Source organism: Camelus bactrianus, chromosome 32 (genome assembly GCF_048773025.1).
Source record: "Camelus bactrianus isolate YW-2024 breed Bactrian camel chromosome 32, ASM4877302v1, whole genome shotgun sequence".
Lineage (NCBI taxonomy): Eukaryota > Metazoa > Chordata > Mammalia > Artiodactyla > Camelidae > Camelus > Camelus bactrianus.
Window position 1 is genome coordinate 9530276 of NC_133570.1, and position 18332 is coordinate 9548607.

The following is an 18332-nucleotide window of genomic DNA, read 5'->3' on the forward strand; positions in this document are numbered from 1 at the left end:
ATGTGCTGTTGAAGGATCTTCCCCATAACATTGTTTATAATAACAAAAAATTATAAACGTGAATGCCTTTCAACAGGAGAGTGGCTAAATTATAGTACTACCATAAGATGGAGTGCCATACCACTGTGAAATGACAGAACATCTGTGTTGTTAAAGAGAAATGGCAACATACATATGTACCTACATACATGTTTGCACAGGCAAAATTCACTGAAGGACATGTATTCATTAAACAAACATTTGTTAAGCATTTTAAGGTATCCACGACACTTACTAACCAAGGATACTATGAGGAGTGGGTCTGAGGGAAAAATAGTAATTTGTACTTTTTGGTAAGGTTCTGTACTTTTTTTTTTTTTTTAAACACGAGCATTACTTAGTATAAACTCAGGATAAACAGAAGTTTGAGAAAACAAGTAGAAATACCCAACAGGTACTTGAAAAGGGATAGGGCTACATGGAACTTACAAATAACTTAAAATTTTTCTCTACAGTTTTATAAATGAGGATGGCAGTAGGCGCATCCTACTTCCAGTGCAGGTGGGAACTTACTCTAAAGCCAGAAAAAACTGGGGCTGATGATAAACCGAATACTGCTTAAGTTCTGCGGCCCAGGTCTTCCTATCATGCGATCTGGAGAAGTGTTATTGTAGACGGTGTGAAATTGAAGCAGCGGGAGCTGCTGCTGTGGGTCTCCGGGGTGCATCTTACACACGGGACCATTCACCTTCCAGGCTCAGTCTCAAGTTGGACGAAACTTTGAATCTAGACCCACCCTCCCCGTTTTACTAGGGGGGCAATTCAGGCTCCAAAAGGTCACAGGGCTAGGATGTGACTCCGACCCAGTGCTGACCTCAAAAGCCACATTCCTAACACGCTACACTCCGGCAACGGCTCCTGGCCAGTAAACCTCGGCAGCCTCCAGCCGCCTAGGCCCGGGACACAGTTAGGGGGCCAAAGCCAGCACCCTGGAGGCGGAGTCCCTGCAGAAACGGCCCCAGGCCCCAGACGCAAGAAAACCGGGAGCTCAGCGTAAGCCCCGCCCCCACGGTCTCTGCGAGCTTGTCCTCCTCTCTCCGCAGCGCTTGCGGGTCTGGAGGATAAGGGAGCGAGTCCGTTCAGAGCCACGGCCGGGCTTTTCGCATTCTCGGCTTCCAGTCAGGGCTCGAGCGCAGCTCAGCTCTCCCAGCTCCCAGTAGCGGACCGCAGCAGCACGGCTCCGCGAGGAAATATGGGAAAGGCGGGCCTGCGCCCACGGGCTCTGCCAGGGCGCATGCGCCCTACGCGAGCGCGGAGAGGGCGCGGCTGGCCTTGGCCGCGGCTGCGCAGAGGCGGTGCCAGGCGCTGCGCCTGCGCAGTGGTGGGGCGGGGCGGGAAGGAGAGAGGCGGCGGCGGCAGCAGCGGCGGCTGCTGAAGAGGAGGAGGAGGAGGGGGAGCGGAGGGAGGTGTTTCTGTCAGTTCCGGCTGTTTGTTCGGGAAGTGGATCCGCCGCTGCCCGAGCAGCCCGGAGGGAGCTGCGGATCGCGAGGCCAGCACCGACCCCGCCCGCCCGCTCGCGCCTCCCCCGCCCGCCATGGCCCGGGACTACGACCACCTCTTCAAGCTGCTCATCATCGGCGACAGCGGTGAGGGCCGCGGCGGCCGGAGGCGGCGTGGGCCCTGCCGGGCGCGGCCCGCAGGGGCCTCGGGGCGGGCAGGCGGGCGGGGAGGTGCCGGCCCGCGCGGGGCGGGCGGGGCTGCGGCCGGCCGGCGGCCGCAGGGGCGCGCGGAGGGGCTCCGGGCTACTCCGAGGTGAGGATGGGGAGCCCGGCTGCGGAGCTGAGGGGCCGGGTTCGCGGGTGTTCGGGGCTCTGGGCTGGGCGCCCGGTCCACTCGCCGCGCCGGCCCCTGCCTCACGTGTGACCTTGGTCAAGTCGCGCGATCTCTGGAGTTGAACGGACCGGGGTTTGAGTCCCAGGACTACCAGCTTCCTCACTCTGACCTTGGGCAAGTTGTTTCGCCTTTCCGAGCCTCAATTCCTTCATCTGAGAAGTGGGGTCTTGCCTCTCTGGGTGGTGTGAGTACTGAATGAGATAAAGCTGGGGAAAAGTGCTTAGCATCCTACCTGGCGGAAAGTGAGCTCTCGGTAGGTGTTAGATATTGATGTGATTATCAGCAGCCTTTGTAAGCTTCAGTTTCTTCCTCTGTGAAATGGGGATGTTTCCAGAAGCTGCCTCATGGGATTCCTGTGAGGTTGAAATGAGGTGAGACAGGTAAAGCAGTTCGTGCAGGGCCTGGCACATTCCTGCTGAATTGTTGTCCCTGTGTGGTTCCATTTGCTCATCTGTAAAATGGACTGGTAATAGGATCTGCCTCAGTGGGCTGATCGAGTGTTCAGTGTGGTAAAGCGCTCACACACATACACATGGTTCAGCACAGTGCCTGGCACACAATGCGTGCTCAGTTTGTGCTGGCTGTTATATACTGTACACTAGATGGCTGTTGGAGGTGGGTCAGCCAACATTACAAAAGTGCTTTGACTGTTTATACACTTGTGGAGAGCTCCTAGCTTAGTGCACTGCGCCCTCTCCAGTGCCTGTTGCAGTGCCTGGCACCCAGTAGGTGCCTCATATATACATATTTGTTGAATGAATGAATATCAGGTGTGCTCAGAAAAGATAGGCTGGTTTCTGAGAAAGAGGTGGAGGGTTTTAAAGGTGTTTGGAGTGTGGCAGGTAAGCAGGTTTATGGGGTGACCAGGAGGTCAGGGAGGCAGGCCCCAGGAGGTTTATAGGAGCATAGATGAGGTACTACAATTTTATGATGGGGAAGGAGGCTTGGGAACGTGCCAGGTTTATAGACCAGACCTGAGTTGAGTGTGGGCAAGGGGATCATGTGACTGAAGGCAGAGGCCAAGTTGGTGGTAGAGCCATGGGTTGTTAAGGAAAGAAGGGACCAAATCAAAGGGATTGAAAGACTGCTGTGGGAGTGTTGGGTGACAGTGTCATAGCTGGGCCAGGGAAGTGGATCGCTTTTGATCTCACCTTGGAGCTGAATTGGGACCTGGCTGGTGGTTTGGATCAGGTGGAGGAGGTTAAGGTTCTGTGGTTACTGGTGGAAGGGAGAAAAGTTAGGGCTAACTAGGGAGATAAAGAATAGCTGTGACTGGGGGAGGAGTTGAAAAGGTGGAGGGCAGATTTGTTGTGGTTTGAATGAAGGAAAACCAGAGAAGCTGTGTAGCCTTGCTCTTGGAGATGGCCTCTGGCATTCCATTGGGTGCTGAAGCTTATGCTTTTACAGAATTTGATTTCAGCCCTCACCTTGGTTCTGAGGGGCTGGCACCAGGGTGATTTCTGTCCTTTTGGAGTTAAAGTCAGCCCACCATGGTCAGGGTCCTTATCCCTCTGCAAGACATCTGGGGCCTGTGTGTTGATAACCAAAAATGAAAAGCATAAATTCAGCAAGAAGATGAAGAAGATGTAGCTTGTTGGCTTTTCTCCCCCATGAAACCCCGGGGATGGCTTTGGCCCTCTTTCTCACCATACATTTTGCACGGTGTATTGATTTTTCACTCAGAAGTCAGGTGTGGGAGAAGACTTGGTGGGTCAAGATTTATGTGGTCCAGCTCCTGGTTCAGCCTGAGCATGTAGGACTACATGGTGTAGAGGAGATGGATGCTGTGCAGTTGAATTTCTCCTGACAGTGAGCTGATAGTCAGAGCTGAATGCTTATGAGGCTTGGAGATGGTAGTCATGGAAGTTCAAACTAAGCTTTGGCAACTGAGCAAGGAGACTAGAATCACACCCTCCCCTGAACTTGGCTCCTTATGTGATGCTTCCTTAAGGTTTATCAAATGACTTCACAGTCTCTTATCCTTTTCTCACCCATTGCCTGTGTGGTTTGTCAAATAAGGAAACTAAGGCTCAGAGGAGCTGACTGACTTGCCTCAAGTCCCATAGCTCGTCAGAGGCAAAGCCAGGAGCTAACGCACATCGATGCTGTGTGAGCAGCTGGTTTGGCCTGGCAAACAGCAAGCCCTCAATGAATGTTAGTTTCTTTCTTTCTAAGTCTAGAGCTCTTTTTCCCACTCTGCCACATTGTACATGCTTCTGGAATACCTTCCCTCAGCTTTTGCAGCTCTTTATGCCTAAGCTTGTCCACTTTCTCTTATGCTCTTTTGACATTGGGTCTGATTAGTATCAGCATTTTGTCTGATCCCCAGGTCCAGCCATCCTCGTTCTTAGAGCCTGGAGCCTGCAGTGACCGTTAGAGATCTAGTTAAGGCCTTTGACTTTACAGATGAGTGAACTGAGGCTCAGAGAGAGGAGTGACTTGTTTGAGGTTATACAGTGAACAAATTGCTGAGCTAGGATTAAAATTGAGAACACTTTACTCAAAGGTCTAAGGGTCTTGAACAATCTAGAACTGAAGCAAAGAGGAGTGAGAGAACTAGAGCCCAAAGGAGGAGCAGGCCTGAAGGTGTGGACTTTTGTGGAAGGTTTTAAGGACCAGAGCACCTGTGTAGGCCAAGAGGCCGAAAGCTGGGGAGACTGGTGATGACTGAGAGTGGTGGCCAGGGTTTTTGCAGAATAGATCTGTCTCCTGGCTACCAAGGGATATCGAGTGCCGGGGCCTGTGCTCCCTGCAGGGTGACGGTGATGGGGCCAGACCAGTTGGCTTTCATGCTCGAGACGGCCCTCGGGAAGCTGTTGACTTCAGCTGTGGTGAAGGCAGACTGGTACCCATCACTTCCTCCCTTAGGCCGGTGCTGCGGAGTGGGTGGTTATGGCATGTGTTCCCAAGGAGGCCTCTTCAGGGATATTTAGGAGACAGCCTTTCTCAGGGTGGGTTTCCCTTCCTTTCAGAGAGAAGAGCAAGGCCGGCAGAGGGGGTGTCAGGCCTGAAGCAGCAGTTGGCGTGGTGACTGTAGTGGTTTTGAGAGCTCTGCAGAGGAGCTTGGGTGAATGAAGGCGACCCAGAGGGGCCGAGCTAGGGGCATGCTGCTTGCCTGCTTCATGCAGAGAGAGTACCATCCTTCCTCAGACACACGGGAGTCAGATATATTTTAAGTTGAAAAAAAGGATCCTGCTGCCCCCCAAAAGTTTGAACACTGCTGCTGGAGCTCCTGTTGCTGCTGCATTCGCAGCATTAGGTGGCATGGCTGCCTGCGATCGGCATTGGTTTAGTCATAAATTCACTAAACAGTGTTTTGTTGGCGCCTACTGAGTGCTGGGCCCAGCTTCCAGCACCGTGAACGTGCAGGGCGAGCAGAGCAAGACTCCTTCCTGGAGGAACTCACAGCCCAGTGGCCCAGACACAAGGTTTTCGCTGAGTAAGCGGACCCAGGAGGCTCCAGGAGGAAGCAAGGAACCGACAGGGCCGATGGGATGTTGGCGTTGGGCAGAGTGCCGTGAGGGACCAGCCCAGGACTGGGGCTCTCCTTGGGCTCGGCAGGAAGCCTCACAGGGGCAGCAAGGAGGAAGTGGCCCCGAGTGCGGCAGCAGGCAGGGGCTGGGTGGTGGGGCCCTGGCTGCCGCACCTGTCTGCTCAGAGCTGCACCCGGCCTGCCTTTGGGACAGTCCAACCCAGGTTCACTCCATGAAACAAGTTCCTTCTGGGCATCGTGGGGCGACTTGCCCACTTGGAGACGTCCCCAGAGGTCATCAGAGAGCACTTCAGGGTCAGCTGGGGATGGGGTAGAGGCAGCGCCCTCTGAGGATCTGGTGAACGTAGGCTCCTCCCCACAGACCCGCACATGGACTTAAATGGGCTCTTAGCTGGTGGTGGTGGGATGATGTCTGATACCCTGGGTTAAGATCTCATGGTGAGCTAACAATCTGACGGGAGTGAGATGCAGGTGTCCTTCGGGTCTTTGTGTTCCATGTCCTAAAGCGGACGCAAGAAGGCCACCCAAGCAGCACGTGTTGGCAGGAGCTTTTGAGCTCCAGGGTGGACAGCCCTGGATTCAGATCCGCTCCTGCTCCTGCTGAGGTCTCTAGGCCAGCTTCTTGAAGCCTCAGGTGCCTCATCTTAAGAGGTGCAGTTGGAACTGCAGGAGCATCAAAGTGCCAGCCACACTCAGTGCTCAGTGTGTGGTGCTTTCCTTCTGTGCTTGGTTGACCCAGCTGGCCTTGGGGTTAGCGGGGCGGGGACTGGAGGACACAGGGCACAGGACAGGTGCACCTGAAGGCTAAAGCTGCTGTGTGTTGAAGTACAGGGAAACCAAGCTTATGAGGGTCTGCCTGTTCTTGGAATGAGGAGGCTTTGATTAGTGAAATGGTCTGAGCACCGTGAGCTGAGGGGTCTCGGGCAGATGCCCCCTCCTCATCCAGCCGGGAATGGCATCAGCCTGGGTAGGTGACCGACAGTCGGTTTGAGTTGTCTGGGCCTCACATTCCTTGCCTACAGAATAGCCCCGAGGGTCCCCAGGGTTCTGTGTGGCCGTGCAGGCCCTCGTCTCTCACTGCACACAAGCTGACACTGCACACATACTGTGTGTTTTCTGGGGACCACATTCTACACACACTCTGGGACCAGTGTCACTTGATGGGTCTCCCTGCTCTATTTCTGTCGTCGGGGCTGTTGCTCGGGCGGGGGCCAGGCTGGTCCTCCTCATGGGTGGGCAAGTGTCCCTTTCTCGTCTCTCCCTGGGGAGTTTGGGGCAGCTTGTCTTACACGAGATGGAGGGAGGAGATGGAGGGAGAGGTCAGAGGTGAGGGGGAGACACGTGAGCTGTTGGGGAGAGAACAAGCAGCGTTGGGGACGAGATGGTGCTGCCGCGCTTCTGCAGAGTTAGGAAGAGGGATCGGGGTTGGAGCGGGAACCAGGCCCCTCTCACCTCCTGCCTTCTCCCCTGCAGGTGTGGGCAAGAGCAGCTTGCTGTTACGTTTTGCAGACAACACTTTCTCAGGTGAGTTTGCCCCTGGGGTGCTGCTGGGTGGTGTTTCGGTTTTGAAATCCCTTCCCCTGGCGCCAGAGGACCCTGGCCTCTGCCTAACTCAGGAAACGTCCTCATTCTGATTTTGTTTACAAGACAGGGATGGGGGAGGACGGGGTGTTGGTTAGAAGTCTCTTGTGGTGGGTCTTCATCTATCTCGTGCAAAAAAACCCTTTTACAGGCCCATCCTCTTTCTATTCAGGGTGTTTTTTTTGTGCCCCAACATTTAAAAAAGAAAGAAAAATTACAAGTGAGAATATGCCTATGTGAAGTGTCAAACAGGAGGACACAACAGAGTGAAAAAGGAAAGCCGTCTCTTCCCCGGATGGCCGCTTGCCTTCCCCTCAGCTTATCGGGACCATCCTTCCACGTCTCCATGCGGAGCTGTGGTCCTTCTGAGCGGCTGGGCAGGGACGCAGGGGCGCATGCGGTCCATTAGCAGTGCCCCTGGTGTGCGCGTGCCTCCTGGCTGCCTCTGTTTTAAGTGATGCTGCATTTCTTGGGACGCGTTTCTTGAATGTATGTTTATTCTTCTGCAGAAGTGGAGTTACTAGGTCGGGGCTGTGTGCATTTAAGGTTTTCACAGGTACTGCCAACTCGCCCTGCACAGAAGCTGTGCCGAGCTGACGGACAGTCCCACTGGAGTCACGAGTGCCCCTTGTCAGTGCTGATCAGTGCTGGGTCTTAGTGGTCTTCATTTCTGCTTAGCTGAAGGGCACAAAGTGCTGTCTCATTCAAAGTTGTGTTTCCCTGGTCACTGGTGAAGCGGGACATGTTTTTGTTGGTCAAGTACATCAGGTGCAGGGCAGAGGCTTCCGGCTGGCTTGGCCTCCCTGACCCAGGGCTGAAGCGGGGCCATCTGTGAGGATTCCCTGTGCTGCGGCCGAGCCTCACTGGGGAGTGGGAAGTGATTACATGGCGGATGCCTCTTTCGGGGGAGAGGTGGGTTTCTCCCGACAGTAGCCCTGCACCACCCCGGTGGTGTGATGTTGGAAAGAGTTGTCTTCTCTGCATAACCGAGGGTCCACTCGTCTGTAAGATGGGACTGATCATCACCCTTCCCACATAGGGGAATTACCTGAGATCTCGTAGGTTGTGGTGCCTGGGACTGAGTAATCTCCCAGTAAATACCGGCGGTGTGTTGTTGCTGTTGTCTCCTGTTCAAAGATGGTAGCTAGTAGGCACTTCTCGTCATCGAACGGCATCCCCCTTCCTCCTGGTGTCCCTCTGACTCCCCTCCTGTCAGCTCGCAACCCTCACAGGGTTCTCTCTTGCAGCCTCGCTCCTCCTTCCCATTTCTACTACCAGTATCTCAGTTCCGACTGTTGTTGGTTCTAGCCTGAAGCGTTACAGCGGCTCCCACCCCATCCCATACCAGACTGCTGAATCCATCTTGCTAATACGTGTCTCTGGTAGGGTCTCCTCTTGTTTAGAAACCTCAGCGGTCCTCACTTACACGTGAGCAGAATTTATAGCAAGGTTTCTCCACTTCAGCACCATTGACACCCTGGACCCTGTAATTCTTTGTTGTGGGGGCTGTTCTGTGCATTGAAGGCTGCTGAACAGTATCCCTGGGCTCCACCCACTAAATGCCAGCAGCCTTCTCCCGCCCAGTTGTGACAACCAAAAATGTCCCCAGACATTGCCAAGCATCCTCTGTGGGGACACAGCCATCCCCTGGTGAAAGCACTGGTGTTCATCACCTACCATCACCTACCTTTCTGACATCCTTTCCCCTGCTGCTTGTTCATTCTTTCATTTTTTTCACCAGCTCTCCCTCACTTACTCGCTCATTGAGCCGTCAGCTGTGTATCGGGTGCCTGCAGCTCTAGGTGCTGGGCTGCACTCGTTGGCGTCATCCAGTCCCTGCAGAGAGGGCCACGTGCCGTCTTGATCTCTGAATGGATTCTCTCCCTGCTTCTGCCTCAGCTCTTTTCCTCTGGGTGGGATGTCCTGCCCCCACTGATCTCAACCTTTGAAATCATACCTGTTCTTTCACGCCAGGCCCAAATGTGACTTTCGCCCCAGAGCCTTCCCTGACCTCCACCCCGCTTTGGACTTTGACCTTTCCTACCACTTTCCACACTTCGCACAGTCAGTTGTGTGTGTGTGTGTGTCTTGTGTGCATGCTGGGTCACACTGTGAGCTCCCAGTGGAGTGAGAGCATGTGCTCTTCTTCGCATTCGGGCCTTTGTAAGCCTGAGCAGGGCTGTTCTGTTGCCAGAAATTCTCTTCAGCTCCATCTTTCACACAGATGCCCCAAGAGAGCTATTTACAATGCAGCTCATGCTCGGATTAAAACCCTTCAGTGCCTCCCTGCCACACACAAGAGGACGTCCAGGCTCTTGAAAATGGCACAGAGGCCCCGAGAGCTGGCCTCCCCACCTGCCTCCCTCTGTGTGCTTGACCTCACATGACCGCACCCCTCTACTGCTATTTTTGCCACTGTCTTCTCTGCCTGGAGTAGTGTTTTTCAAATTGCAGGTCATGACTTGTTTGTGTTTTAGGAAGTTAATTTTGTGGGTCATTTAAAATGTTTGGAATAGAATAGGAAAGAGAAACCAGAGTACATCCTCGTCTCCTGCCACCCCCAGGCCCCAGCGAACATGTCCGTGTCCCAGCCACTCTAATTAAAGGAGCATTGCCCTCCCCCTCCCCTGTCATGTCCCCTGTTTTATTTCCTTTGTGGCAGGCATAACTCTTGAAATTGTCTTGTTTATCACTTTTTTTCATTATATCCTGTCTGTTGCCCTCACCTTGACTGTGGGTTCCTCCAAGAGGGGACCTTGTCTTTTTTGTTCAGGGCTGTGTCCCCTGAGCACATAGAGCTCCCACCCCCACTCTTCCCAACATCACACCACCAGGGTAGTGCAGGGCTGCTGTCGGGAGAAACCCACTTCTGCCCCGAGTGAGTGGGGCGGGATGGTGGGGACCGGTTAGGACGCAGTCTAACCAAGGCGGCCTGTGGGACTGGCTAACGTGCATGTGTGTGCAGGCAGTTACATCACCACGATCGGAGTGGATTTCAAGATTCGGACTGTGGAAATCAACGGGGAGAAAGTGAAGCTGCAGATCTGGGACACGGCCGGGCAGGAGCGCTTCCGCACCATCACCTCCACGTGAGTCAGGCCGCCCCACTCCCGCTCGGACCCCTCGCCACCAACATTCAGACACAGTTGAGCGACTAGTGCCGGGTTGTGGTAGAAATGTACCTGGGGCAGCTTCGCAGGCGTCAGGAGGTGAGCTCCTTGCAGCTGCAGTGGGTGGCTTCAAGCAGAGCCCTTCCTCTTCCTGAAGATGCGAGAGGAGGAGGGGTGGGGCCTGCCGAGGTGGGAGGTGGCCGAGCACCTGGCTCTGGGGGCTGGCTGGATGGTGCACGTCAGTCCGCTGACCCCCTGGCCTTCGGTTCCTTTGCCTGTAAAATGGGGGTGCTGTTGGCTTTGCCAGATGGTCAAACACTTAGTGACAGTTACTCTTGTTAGGTGTCGGCTGTGACAGCTGGGGTCAGCCCTGCAGGCTTCTGTCACCACCCTGACTTCTTGGAGGGGGCTTCTCTCTGTTGGGAGGCCAGGAAGGAGCACTGGTACGTAGGAGGCCGTCGGGCGACCCCTCCTCTGCCTCCCCAAAGCTCTTTGCTGGGAACTTGGCTCACCCCGCGGGTTGCCCTCCTTTGCTGCTGTGGCACCTTGTGGTTCTTAGCTGCAACTAAGGAGGAAAACCGGGTTGGAGCTCCAGACAGCAGGGGTCTTGTGGACAGGCAGTTGGTTCTTGGGCTCTTAGTAGAACAGGTTCCAGGAAAGAGCAGGGCTTTGAAGACAGACAGTTCAGAATTTACATTTCTGCTGTACTGTGTGACCTTGGGCAAGTTGCCTAAGCTCTCTGTGCTTCAGTTTCCCAGAGGGCTTGTCTTGGGGATTTGCTTTGATGCCGAGTCCTGTGTGCGTGGGCTTCACACAGATGATCCCATTGCGCTCCCTGCTGTAGATGCTCTCATCATCCCTGTTTTACGGATGAGGGAGCTTTCCGGAGGGGTCCTGTTCCCTGTGAGGGGCAGTGAGCGCCTGGGCTCCGCTCCGGAGTGTGTGCAGAGCAGGAGCCGGTGCCTGGCCTGGAGCAGTTGTTTCTTCCGTCGGCCACTCCTTTGCCTCCCCCAGCAGAGCCTGGATGAAGGGGGTACTTGGGAAGGTGTGAGGAAGTTCCCCGCCAGACACCCCTCTCCTCCCTGCAGTGCGGAAACGGGGCAGACCCAGACTGCCTGCTCATCCGGGGGCCCCTCAGGATCTCCTGAGGGGGTGGGAAGTGTCACGTGAAGAGCCCCATGGTGGTGGCTAGGAGTGTGGGAGAGCTCCCAGGGGGATAAGGGATAGGCCAATGGGTGGGACAGCCCTGTAGTGAGCACATGTCCTTGAGGCCCTGGGGGTCCCCATTCTGGGGGGCTGCCCTGGACAGCTCTCTGCAGCTATTTCCTGATGAGCTGCCTAAGCCCCATTGTGTCTTGGCTGCTGCCGGTGAGGCCTCAGCTAAGGAGGACAGCTGGGGTCAGAGGCTCCCTGGAGTGGATGGACTTCATGAGCTTCCGGCGGCCAAACATCTAGGCCCGAACAAGACCAAGACGTCTTGTCGGGGTCGGGAGGTCTGAGCACTGACCCCAGATGTCCTTCCTCTGGGCTGGGACCTTCGCTAAGGACATTAAAACGTGTGTCATTTCATTTAGTCCTGATAAAGGGTCCTGTGATTATCTCCATTTAACAGATGAGAAAACTGAGGCCCAGAGAAGGTGAAGTGACTTTGCTTGGTTGGTCAGTTAGGAGTTGAATTGAGGTCCGTCTCTTGCCTTTAACCGGCCCACAGCCCTGCTCACTGCCAGCCCCCAGGCCTGGGCTGAGGCAGATGGCAGATGCTCTGGTGCCTCCTGTGGGTGAAAAGCAGTCAGGGAATGAGGGCAGCGGAGAGCACTGGGCCCGTGGCCACAAGAAATGCTTCGTGCAGGGCAGTGGGGCTTGGGGAGCCTGGGCCCTCCGGCGGAGGACCGTGGCCCTGCCTGCCCCAGAAGAGGGGAGACTGCCTTCATCACCCCCGGCTGTTTGTTTCAGGGTTGCTGTCCTGCCGGCCTGGGGGCTGAGGGAAGGAGTCTGGGTGCAACAGTGTGGCCTTTTCTGATTCAGGGCATTAAGAGAGAAGCTGAAACTGTAGCCTGAGGAGGACGCCATGTTGTCGCCCTCACTGTTTCTTGTCTCATGGTGATGGGTTTGCGGACCCTCGCGGTGCAGCTGGGGGGGCGGGGAGAGCGACAAGGACAGGAAGCCCTGGGGTCTGCCCGGTCCAGGACTTCCGGCCGTCACCCCAGCAGCCTTGTGTCCTCACTGGTGCCATGGTGACCCTCCTGTGTGCTCAGTGAGGTCAGGGGTATGACACGCTGGCAGAACCCAGCTGTGGGCTGCGGACATGGTGACTGAGGGCGGAGGTGTTAGGAAGCCCGGCGCACGGTGCCCTCCTTGCCGAGCCCCAGACTAGCTCTGTCTCTCGGGTAAAGCCCTCTGGCCGGGGCCCCAGAGAAGCCAGAGCTCCCCAGGGAGCAGTGGGGCTTGTGCTGGGGCTGCAGCCGTAGGCATTTTCTGTAGTCTTTGGCAAAGAGGGTTGGGAAACACAGTCAGCTGCTCAGGTCCTCTGCTGGCTGGGGACGATCGTCTGTCCCCCGGGTCACGGCATGGTTCCCCCCGCTTCCCAGCATGCTCGCCTGCACCTGCTCAGGTGGACATCCACCAAGTGGAACCCGGTGATGACCTGGCGCTCTGGGGGTGGGGGCAGGGGCAAGGGCGGGGCCTGGACGGCCTGATGGCTTGGGCTCCCTGAGGTGGATGCTGCGTCCCCAGGAATGCAGAGCTGCAGGCAGGATGAAGCCCCTGGGGACGTCAGCAGGTGTGTGGGATGGAGAGCTGGGATCGGGGCACAGGGTAGGCGCTTGCTTGCCGCCTTGGTGGCCAGCTCAGGGAAGCTACCGTCCCTGCTGCCTCATGAGCTGTTCCTTGGTTTTTCCCACCTGTGTCAGGGGCCCAGAGTGTCACTGAAGAAATATTGATAATAAGGAGCTGGCCTTTGTGAACACATGTTATCTCCTCAGTCCTCATAACCACCCTGAGAGTTAAGGACTGCTACGCCCATTTCACAGTTGAGGAAACTGAGGCGTGAAGGTGGATGCAGTACCCTTCCTAGGGCTCCACAGCCTTTCGGAGATGGAGCCCTTTTGACCTCTGCCCTGTGATTGGGCCTAGAGTCACAGGAGCGCCGATGGGCAGGCAGAGCAGAGCCGAGCTGCACCCGCCAGCCCGGCCGGCTCCAGGCCCGCGCAACTGCTGGTGCCTCAGAACCACCAGCGGGAGGGGCTGCTCTCCCACGGGCTTGGGGCGGGGCCCGGAGGAAGCAGCCTGTGCACCTGTGAGCGCGGCCTCTTGCGGGCAGGGGTTCTTGCCCTCTGTTCTTAGAGGCCCCTGGTGAGTGATAATCTCTGCAGTGCTGGGTGGCGGCGCAGTGTCAGGGCAGGGGTGTCACCTGGCCACTGGGTTGGTGAAGGCTGTCAAGGCCAATGCGAAGCCCTGTCCTCCTCTTCCTCCTGGGTTTGATGCCCTCCATCTGTCCTCCAGAACCATGTGAGTAAAGGGCAATGCAGTGTCTGGAGAGGAATGTTCACACCGCCCTGCCTTGCAGACCTTCCAGCCGACCTCAGACCACAGGGTCTGCGAGTTTGGAGGCGCCCAGTTGCCCAGGCGGTTTCCGTGCCCTCCCAGCCCCTGGCCTGGATGGGCCTGGAGTGGGAGTGGCAGGAGGGGAGGGTCCCGCCTGCACCCGGAGGGGTGAACGCAGACCTTGACAGGCTTCACAAGTGGTGCATCTTCTTCTAATGACTTTTTACTAAGACAGATTTGAGGACAGTGATAATGGGTCAAATGCACAAATTGCTTGAATTTTAAAAACAAAACCAGAACTTCAAAGATGCTTCAAGCCAGTGGCAGACTCTGAACGACCCGGTTGGCCACCACAGGGCCGAGCACCCCCTACTTACCATGCCGGGGGGTGAGCGTGAGCAGCAGTGCTGCCAGGCGTCCCTCCCGCTGGTTGGGGCAGGGTCCCAGCACGTCCAGCCAAGGCCAGAGGGAGAGTAGACCCCAGGCGTCTCGGGGGAACGTTCGCTCCCTGGCCGTTTCCCCAGGCGTGTGGATGCGGGTAGGCGGGTTCTGCAAAGGGGCTACTCTTGTTTAGACAGAAGCTCTGACACAGACCCTGGCCCTGCAGGTATTACCGGGGGACCCACGGGGTAATCGTGGTTTATGATGTCACCAGTGCTGAGTCATTTGTCAACGTCAAGCGGTGGCTTCACGAAATTAACCAGAATTGTGATGACGTATGCCGGATACTAGGTGAGGCCGGACCCAGCAGGGTAGGGACAGTGGGATGGAGGGTGGTGGGCATCGTGCGGGGCTGGGCTGACTCTGCTTTGCCTTGAAGTGGGGAATAAGAATGACGACCCTGAGCGGAAGGTGGTGGAGACAGAAGACGCCTACAAGTTCGCCGGGCAGATGGGGATCCAGTTGTTTGAGACCAGCGCCAAGGAGAATGTCAACGTGGAGGAGGTGAGGCCTGTGCCGGAGCCGGGGGCGCGAGCAGGGCCCAGCTCTGCTCCACCACGGCCTCCTCGCCCCATGCTGGCCTGCCCAGGGTATCCAGGGTCAGACAGGAAACGTCATGGTACTGCCATGTGCGGAGTGCCTACTGTGTGCGCGGGCATGGTGTGGCCCTCCACAGGCGTCTCCTCCTATCTCAGCAGTTCTGAGGTCACTTAGTCCCACACGTCACATGAGAAATGGAGGTTCCAGCTCGTGAGAGGCTGAGTAGCACTCAGACCTGCCCCACACCACAGCCGTGCATGGTGTCCACTCAGTCCTCTGCCTCCCCGGCACCACCACTGTCACCCCTTTGTGCTCTCTGGCTTTCCCTGGGGCATTGGGCTCCTGCAGAGACCAGCGTGCTTTCCTGTGGCCTCCAGAGCTCAGGTGGGCATCCGGGTGAGCCCTCGAGGCTCCTGGGGATGTAATCCCCTGACTGGCTGGGCCTCTGGCCGGGGCATCCCTGTTTCACTGCTGCGGGGCTGCTGGAGAACGCTCGAGAGTCTGTGGGAGAAAAGCCGGACCTTTTGGCAGCAGCCCAGGCTGGCTTTGCTAGCGGCTTTGGGAGAGTCCTGCCCCTCTGGTGTGGAGGCCAGAGGCCCAGGAAAGCCGAATGCCCCTGCATCCTGGACACAGGCCTCCTGGCAGTGGGGAGTCCCAGCACCTCCGAGTCAGGCTAAAGGCACAGGGTGGGCCTTTCCGCTTGTGGGCCTGTGGCAGGGCCCTGTGGCCTCTCTGGGCTCCACGGCTCCACTGTCCCCTGTGTAGACTGGGGTGGGGTGAGAGCCCTGCCTCCTGGGTTGTGAGGAAAGAGTGAAGCCAGTTATGTTACCTGTTTGATACCTTTCCCGGGAGTGGAGGAGAGGACCGTGGGGTGGCATCCCCAGGGTGTGTTGGGGTGGTCCGGGGAAGGTTTGGGCAGGACGTGCAGTGAGGTGGCGTGGAACCACCAGGCTCTGGGTGCTTCTGGTTCCTCACCAGAGCAGGGGCACCTTTATCTGTGCTGTCCCAAGATTCCAGCTGAAGGAAAGGAGTTCTTTCTCCTTTAAGACTGGCAAACCCCCGAAAGATTGACATCCCCAAGACAGAGCTCAGAGGTCTTTGATGTATGTCTCTTTTGACCTTTATAATCCACTACCTCCTTCTAGAAAGGGTTTGAGGACATACATACAAACCACTCACGAGTAGAACTAGAATGCTGGGCTGGGGAGGCAGCGGGGGGTGCCTAGCTGGCCGGCCGAGCTGGGGCCGCCGTGACTGGGCCTCCGCACTGGGCTGAGGCCCACCCTGCCTCTTCCTTCCTCACAGATGTTCAACTGCATCACAGAGCTGGTCCTCCGAGCAAAGAAGGACAACTTAGCGAAACAGCAGCAGCAGCAACAGAACGATGTGGTGAAGCTCACGAAGAACAGTAAACGAAAGAAACGCTGCTGCTAATGCCCCAGCCCACTGCAGAGACTGCCCTGCGGCCGCTCCCCCGGCCCGGGCCGCCGGGCTCCTCTCCTCGGGGGACAGTCTCAGTTTCGTGCCGTTATTTAAAGAATTCTCTCCACGTTTTTGTACCGGGAGGCTCCATCGACACTTCCTCCCCTCCCTCCTCGAGTGCCAAGAAGGTGTCGGACGACCTGCCCTGCCCTTCTGGTGCCCCTGCCCCCGGCCAAGGCGCCTGGGCCCGGCGAGGACGCTGCCAGCCAAGCGGACTGATTAACCGGAGTTTGTACATAATGTATATGCTTTAACCAGCGCATCACCCTCGTCCTGCTCTGGCTTCTGCCTCCTTAATGCCAGCCTGCTGCGACACCCTCCGCCCCCCGCCCCATCTTACCGCCAGCAGCTTCCTGAGGAGACAGGATCGCGTTCTAGACACACGTTTTTTTGCCAACCTGGGCTGGTGGAGGGGCTCCGCGTGACTCATTCTCTCTTGCAGGTTGTCGGCAGCTGTGCCTGGCACTGAGGGGCTCACCCCTGTCCGGGGCCTGTGCCGTCTGTTCCCAGCTCCTCTCCCTCCCCACCCCGTCCCCGTCACCACTCTGGCAGCTGGGGAAACCTGGCCTTGAGGTGGTCCTGGGGGTCCCCATCAAAGGCCCAGCCCTTCGGGTCCACAGAAGGAGTCACTCCTGCCCTTTGGCCAACAGATTTCTTGTCCTGACTTCTAGACGACTATGAGCTACACACCCAGGAGAGCTGTGGCGTCTAATTTATATACCAACCTGTTTCGGTTGCGACAGAAAGGTAGGGCTGTTTGTGCAGGGATGGGCTTGCAGGGGGACTCAGGAGCATTATTTTAACAGATAAAAAAAAAAAATGAAGCCAAATCAAATGAATTAAGTTCCTTACAATTTTTTTCTCTTCCTGAGGTTTGGTTGGCCAAGCAGTAAAAGCTGTGGCCTCCCCACTTTGGGTCCAGTGTTTTTAAAAAAAAAAAAGCGAATGGCTGCCTGTCGTGGAGCTGGGCTCCTGGCCGAGCAGCTCTGGGTGGGAGAGGAGGGGCTTCCCGCTGAGTCCTGGGTCTCCGATGCAGCACCTGTGAGTGTGGGGAGTGGGTGCTGGGGTGGCTGGGCCGTGAGGATGAAGCCTCTGAGCTGGACGCAGGCAGCCTTGGATCGCTGACAGGACTGTTTCCGTACAAGGGTAGCATGCGGATTTCTTCACGGGTGGGAAGGAAGGCTGCTGGGTGGGGCTGGGAGCCTCCACCCACCCTGGTGCCCTAGAGGAACCAGGATCCCCTGCATCTGATTACTGTCACCCCCACCCCCTCAGGACACTTCATTCACCTTCCCCTAAAAGGATCACGTAACCTGGGAATAACTTATTTCAACACCACGAGGTGTTTTATTAGATTTCCTCTCCTACACGATTTTCCAGGTCAAGCCCTGATTGGACAATCACATCACAGATCTCTGCAGATTTTCCATGTTAGTGTTGATGGATTTTTAATCAGTTAAAAACTGGGGGTTTCTTCTGACCTGTCTCTCCACTTCCCCAAACTGCCAAAAAAGCCCATGGTTCTGTGTGACAGGCCTTCACTTTGGAGCTGCGGGATGAGGTGAGGGAGCTCTAGGCCTGGGAAGACGGTGCTTTGGGGGGCCGGGAGCCCCATGTGGTATTGGTCCTCAGGACCACCCTGGCGGGTCCCGTGGGGGATGTGCAGAGTTCAGGCTTCTGGGTGGGCTGCGTACTCAGCTCTGAGCACTCAGGTGACACTGGCGTGGCAGTGCTTGCAGATGACAGCAATAAGAGGAGGGGGTTCTGGAACCTTCCAGCCCAAGCTAGAAGTCACTGGCTTCTGGCAACTGGGAATCCAGACCGAGGTGGTGGGCTGATTTGGTGATGATTGTGCCTGTCCCGCTGAGTGTCACATGCATGAAGGGGGGTGGGGGTGGGGGATTCAGGGCTGGACTGGTGTCCTGGTGGACCTGATGTGAAATTCCTGTCGAACAACAAAACTTTTAAATGGTTTGCTAGGATTATTTCTGTATTGAAAGTTTCTAATTATGCTTTTTAAAAAAAATACTAAAAATAAAGGTTCAAGCTGCCAAATTTTCTTCCAGGGTCTGTTTCCTCTCCTCCAGCTGTGCTCTGGGTGGGCCTGGCCTCTTCCCACTCACTGTGTCCGGCTCTTGTTTGTTCTGGTCTGAGCCCCGCACAGGTGCCTTCTGAGGCCCAGGGTTGCTTTCAGAAGGCAGGCTCGTTTTCTCCACAGAAGGTGGGTGCGGTTTGAGCGTCTCCTCGGCCGGGAGCACACGTGGTAAGAT

General features: G+C 56.3%; 1 protein-coding gene across 2 annotated transcripts; it reads left to right on the forward strand.

Annotated features, from left to right (window-relative positions):
• The first annotated feature begins 1361 nt into the window (after positions 1-1361).
• On the forward strand, positions 1362-18122 carry RAB35 (RAB35, member RAS oncogene family). 2 transcript variants are annotated; one of them, XM_074356233.1, is made up of 6 exons: positions 1374-1625; positions 6839-6889; positions 9912-10035; positions 14207-14331; positions 14420-14544; positions 15886-18122. In XM_074356233.1, exons 1-6 carry the CDS (start codon positions 1574-1576, stop codon positions 16012-16014), a joined length of 606 nt encoding a protein of 201 aa, XP_074212334.1. In that variant the 5' UTR covers positions 1374-1573; the 3' UTR covers positions 16015-18122. The 2 variants fall into 2 exon arrangements, with proteins under 2 accessions (XP_074212335.1, XP_074212334.1); XM_074356234.1 differs by lacking the exon at positions 14420-14544 and having other exon boundaries at positions 1362-1625.
• Positions 18123-18332: the final 210 nt, after the last annotated feature.

Coding starts and splice junctions, on each gene's coding strand:
- RAB35 (XM_074356233.1), top strand. CDS start 1,574: ATGGCCCGGGACTACGACCACCTCTTCAAGCTGCTCATCATCGGCGAC. Junction 1,626..6,838: donor GCTCATCATCGGCGACAGCG/GTGAGGGCCGCG, acceptor TCTCCCCTGCAG/GTGTGGGCAAGAGCAGCTTG. Junction 14,332..14,419: donor TGACGTATGCCGGATACTAG/GTGAGGCCGGAC, acceptor TTTGCCTTGAAG/TGGGGAATAAGAATGACGAC.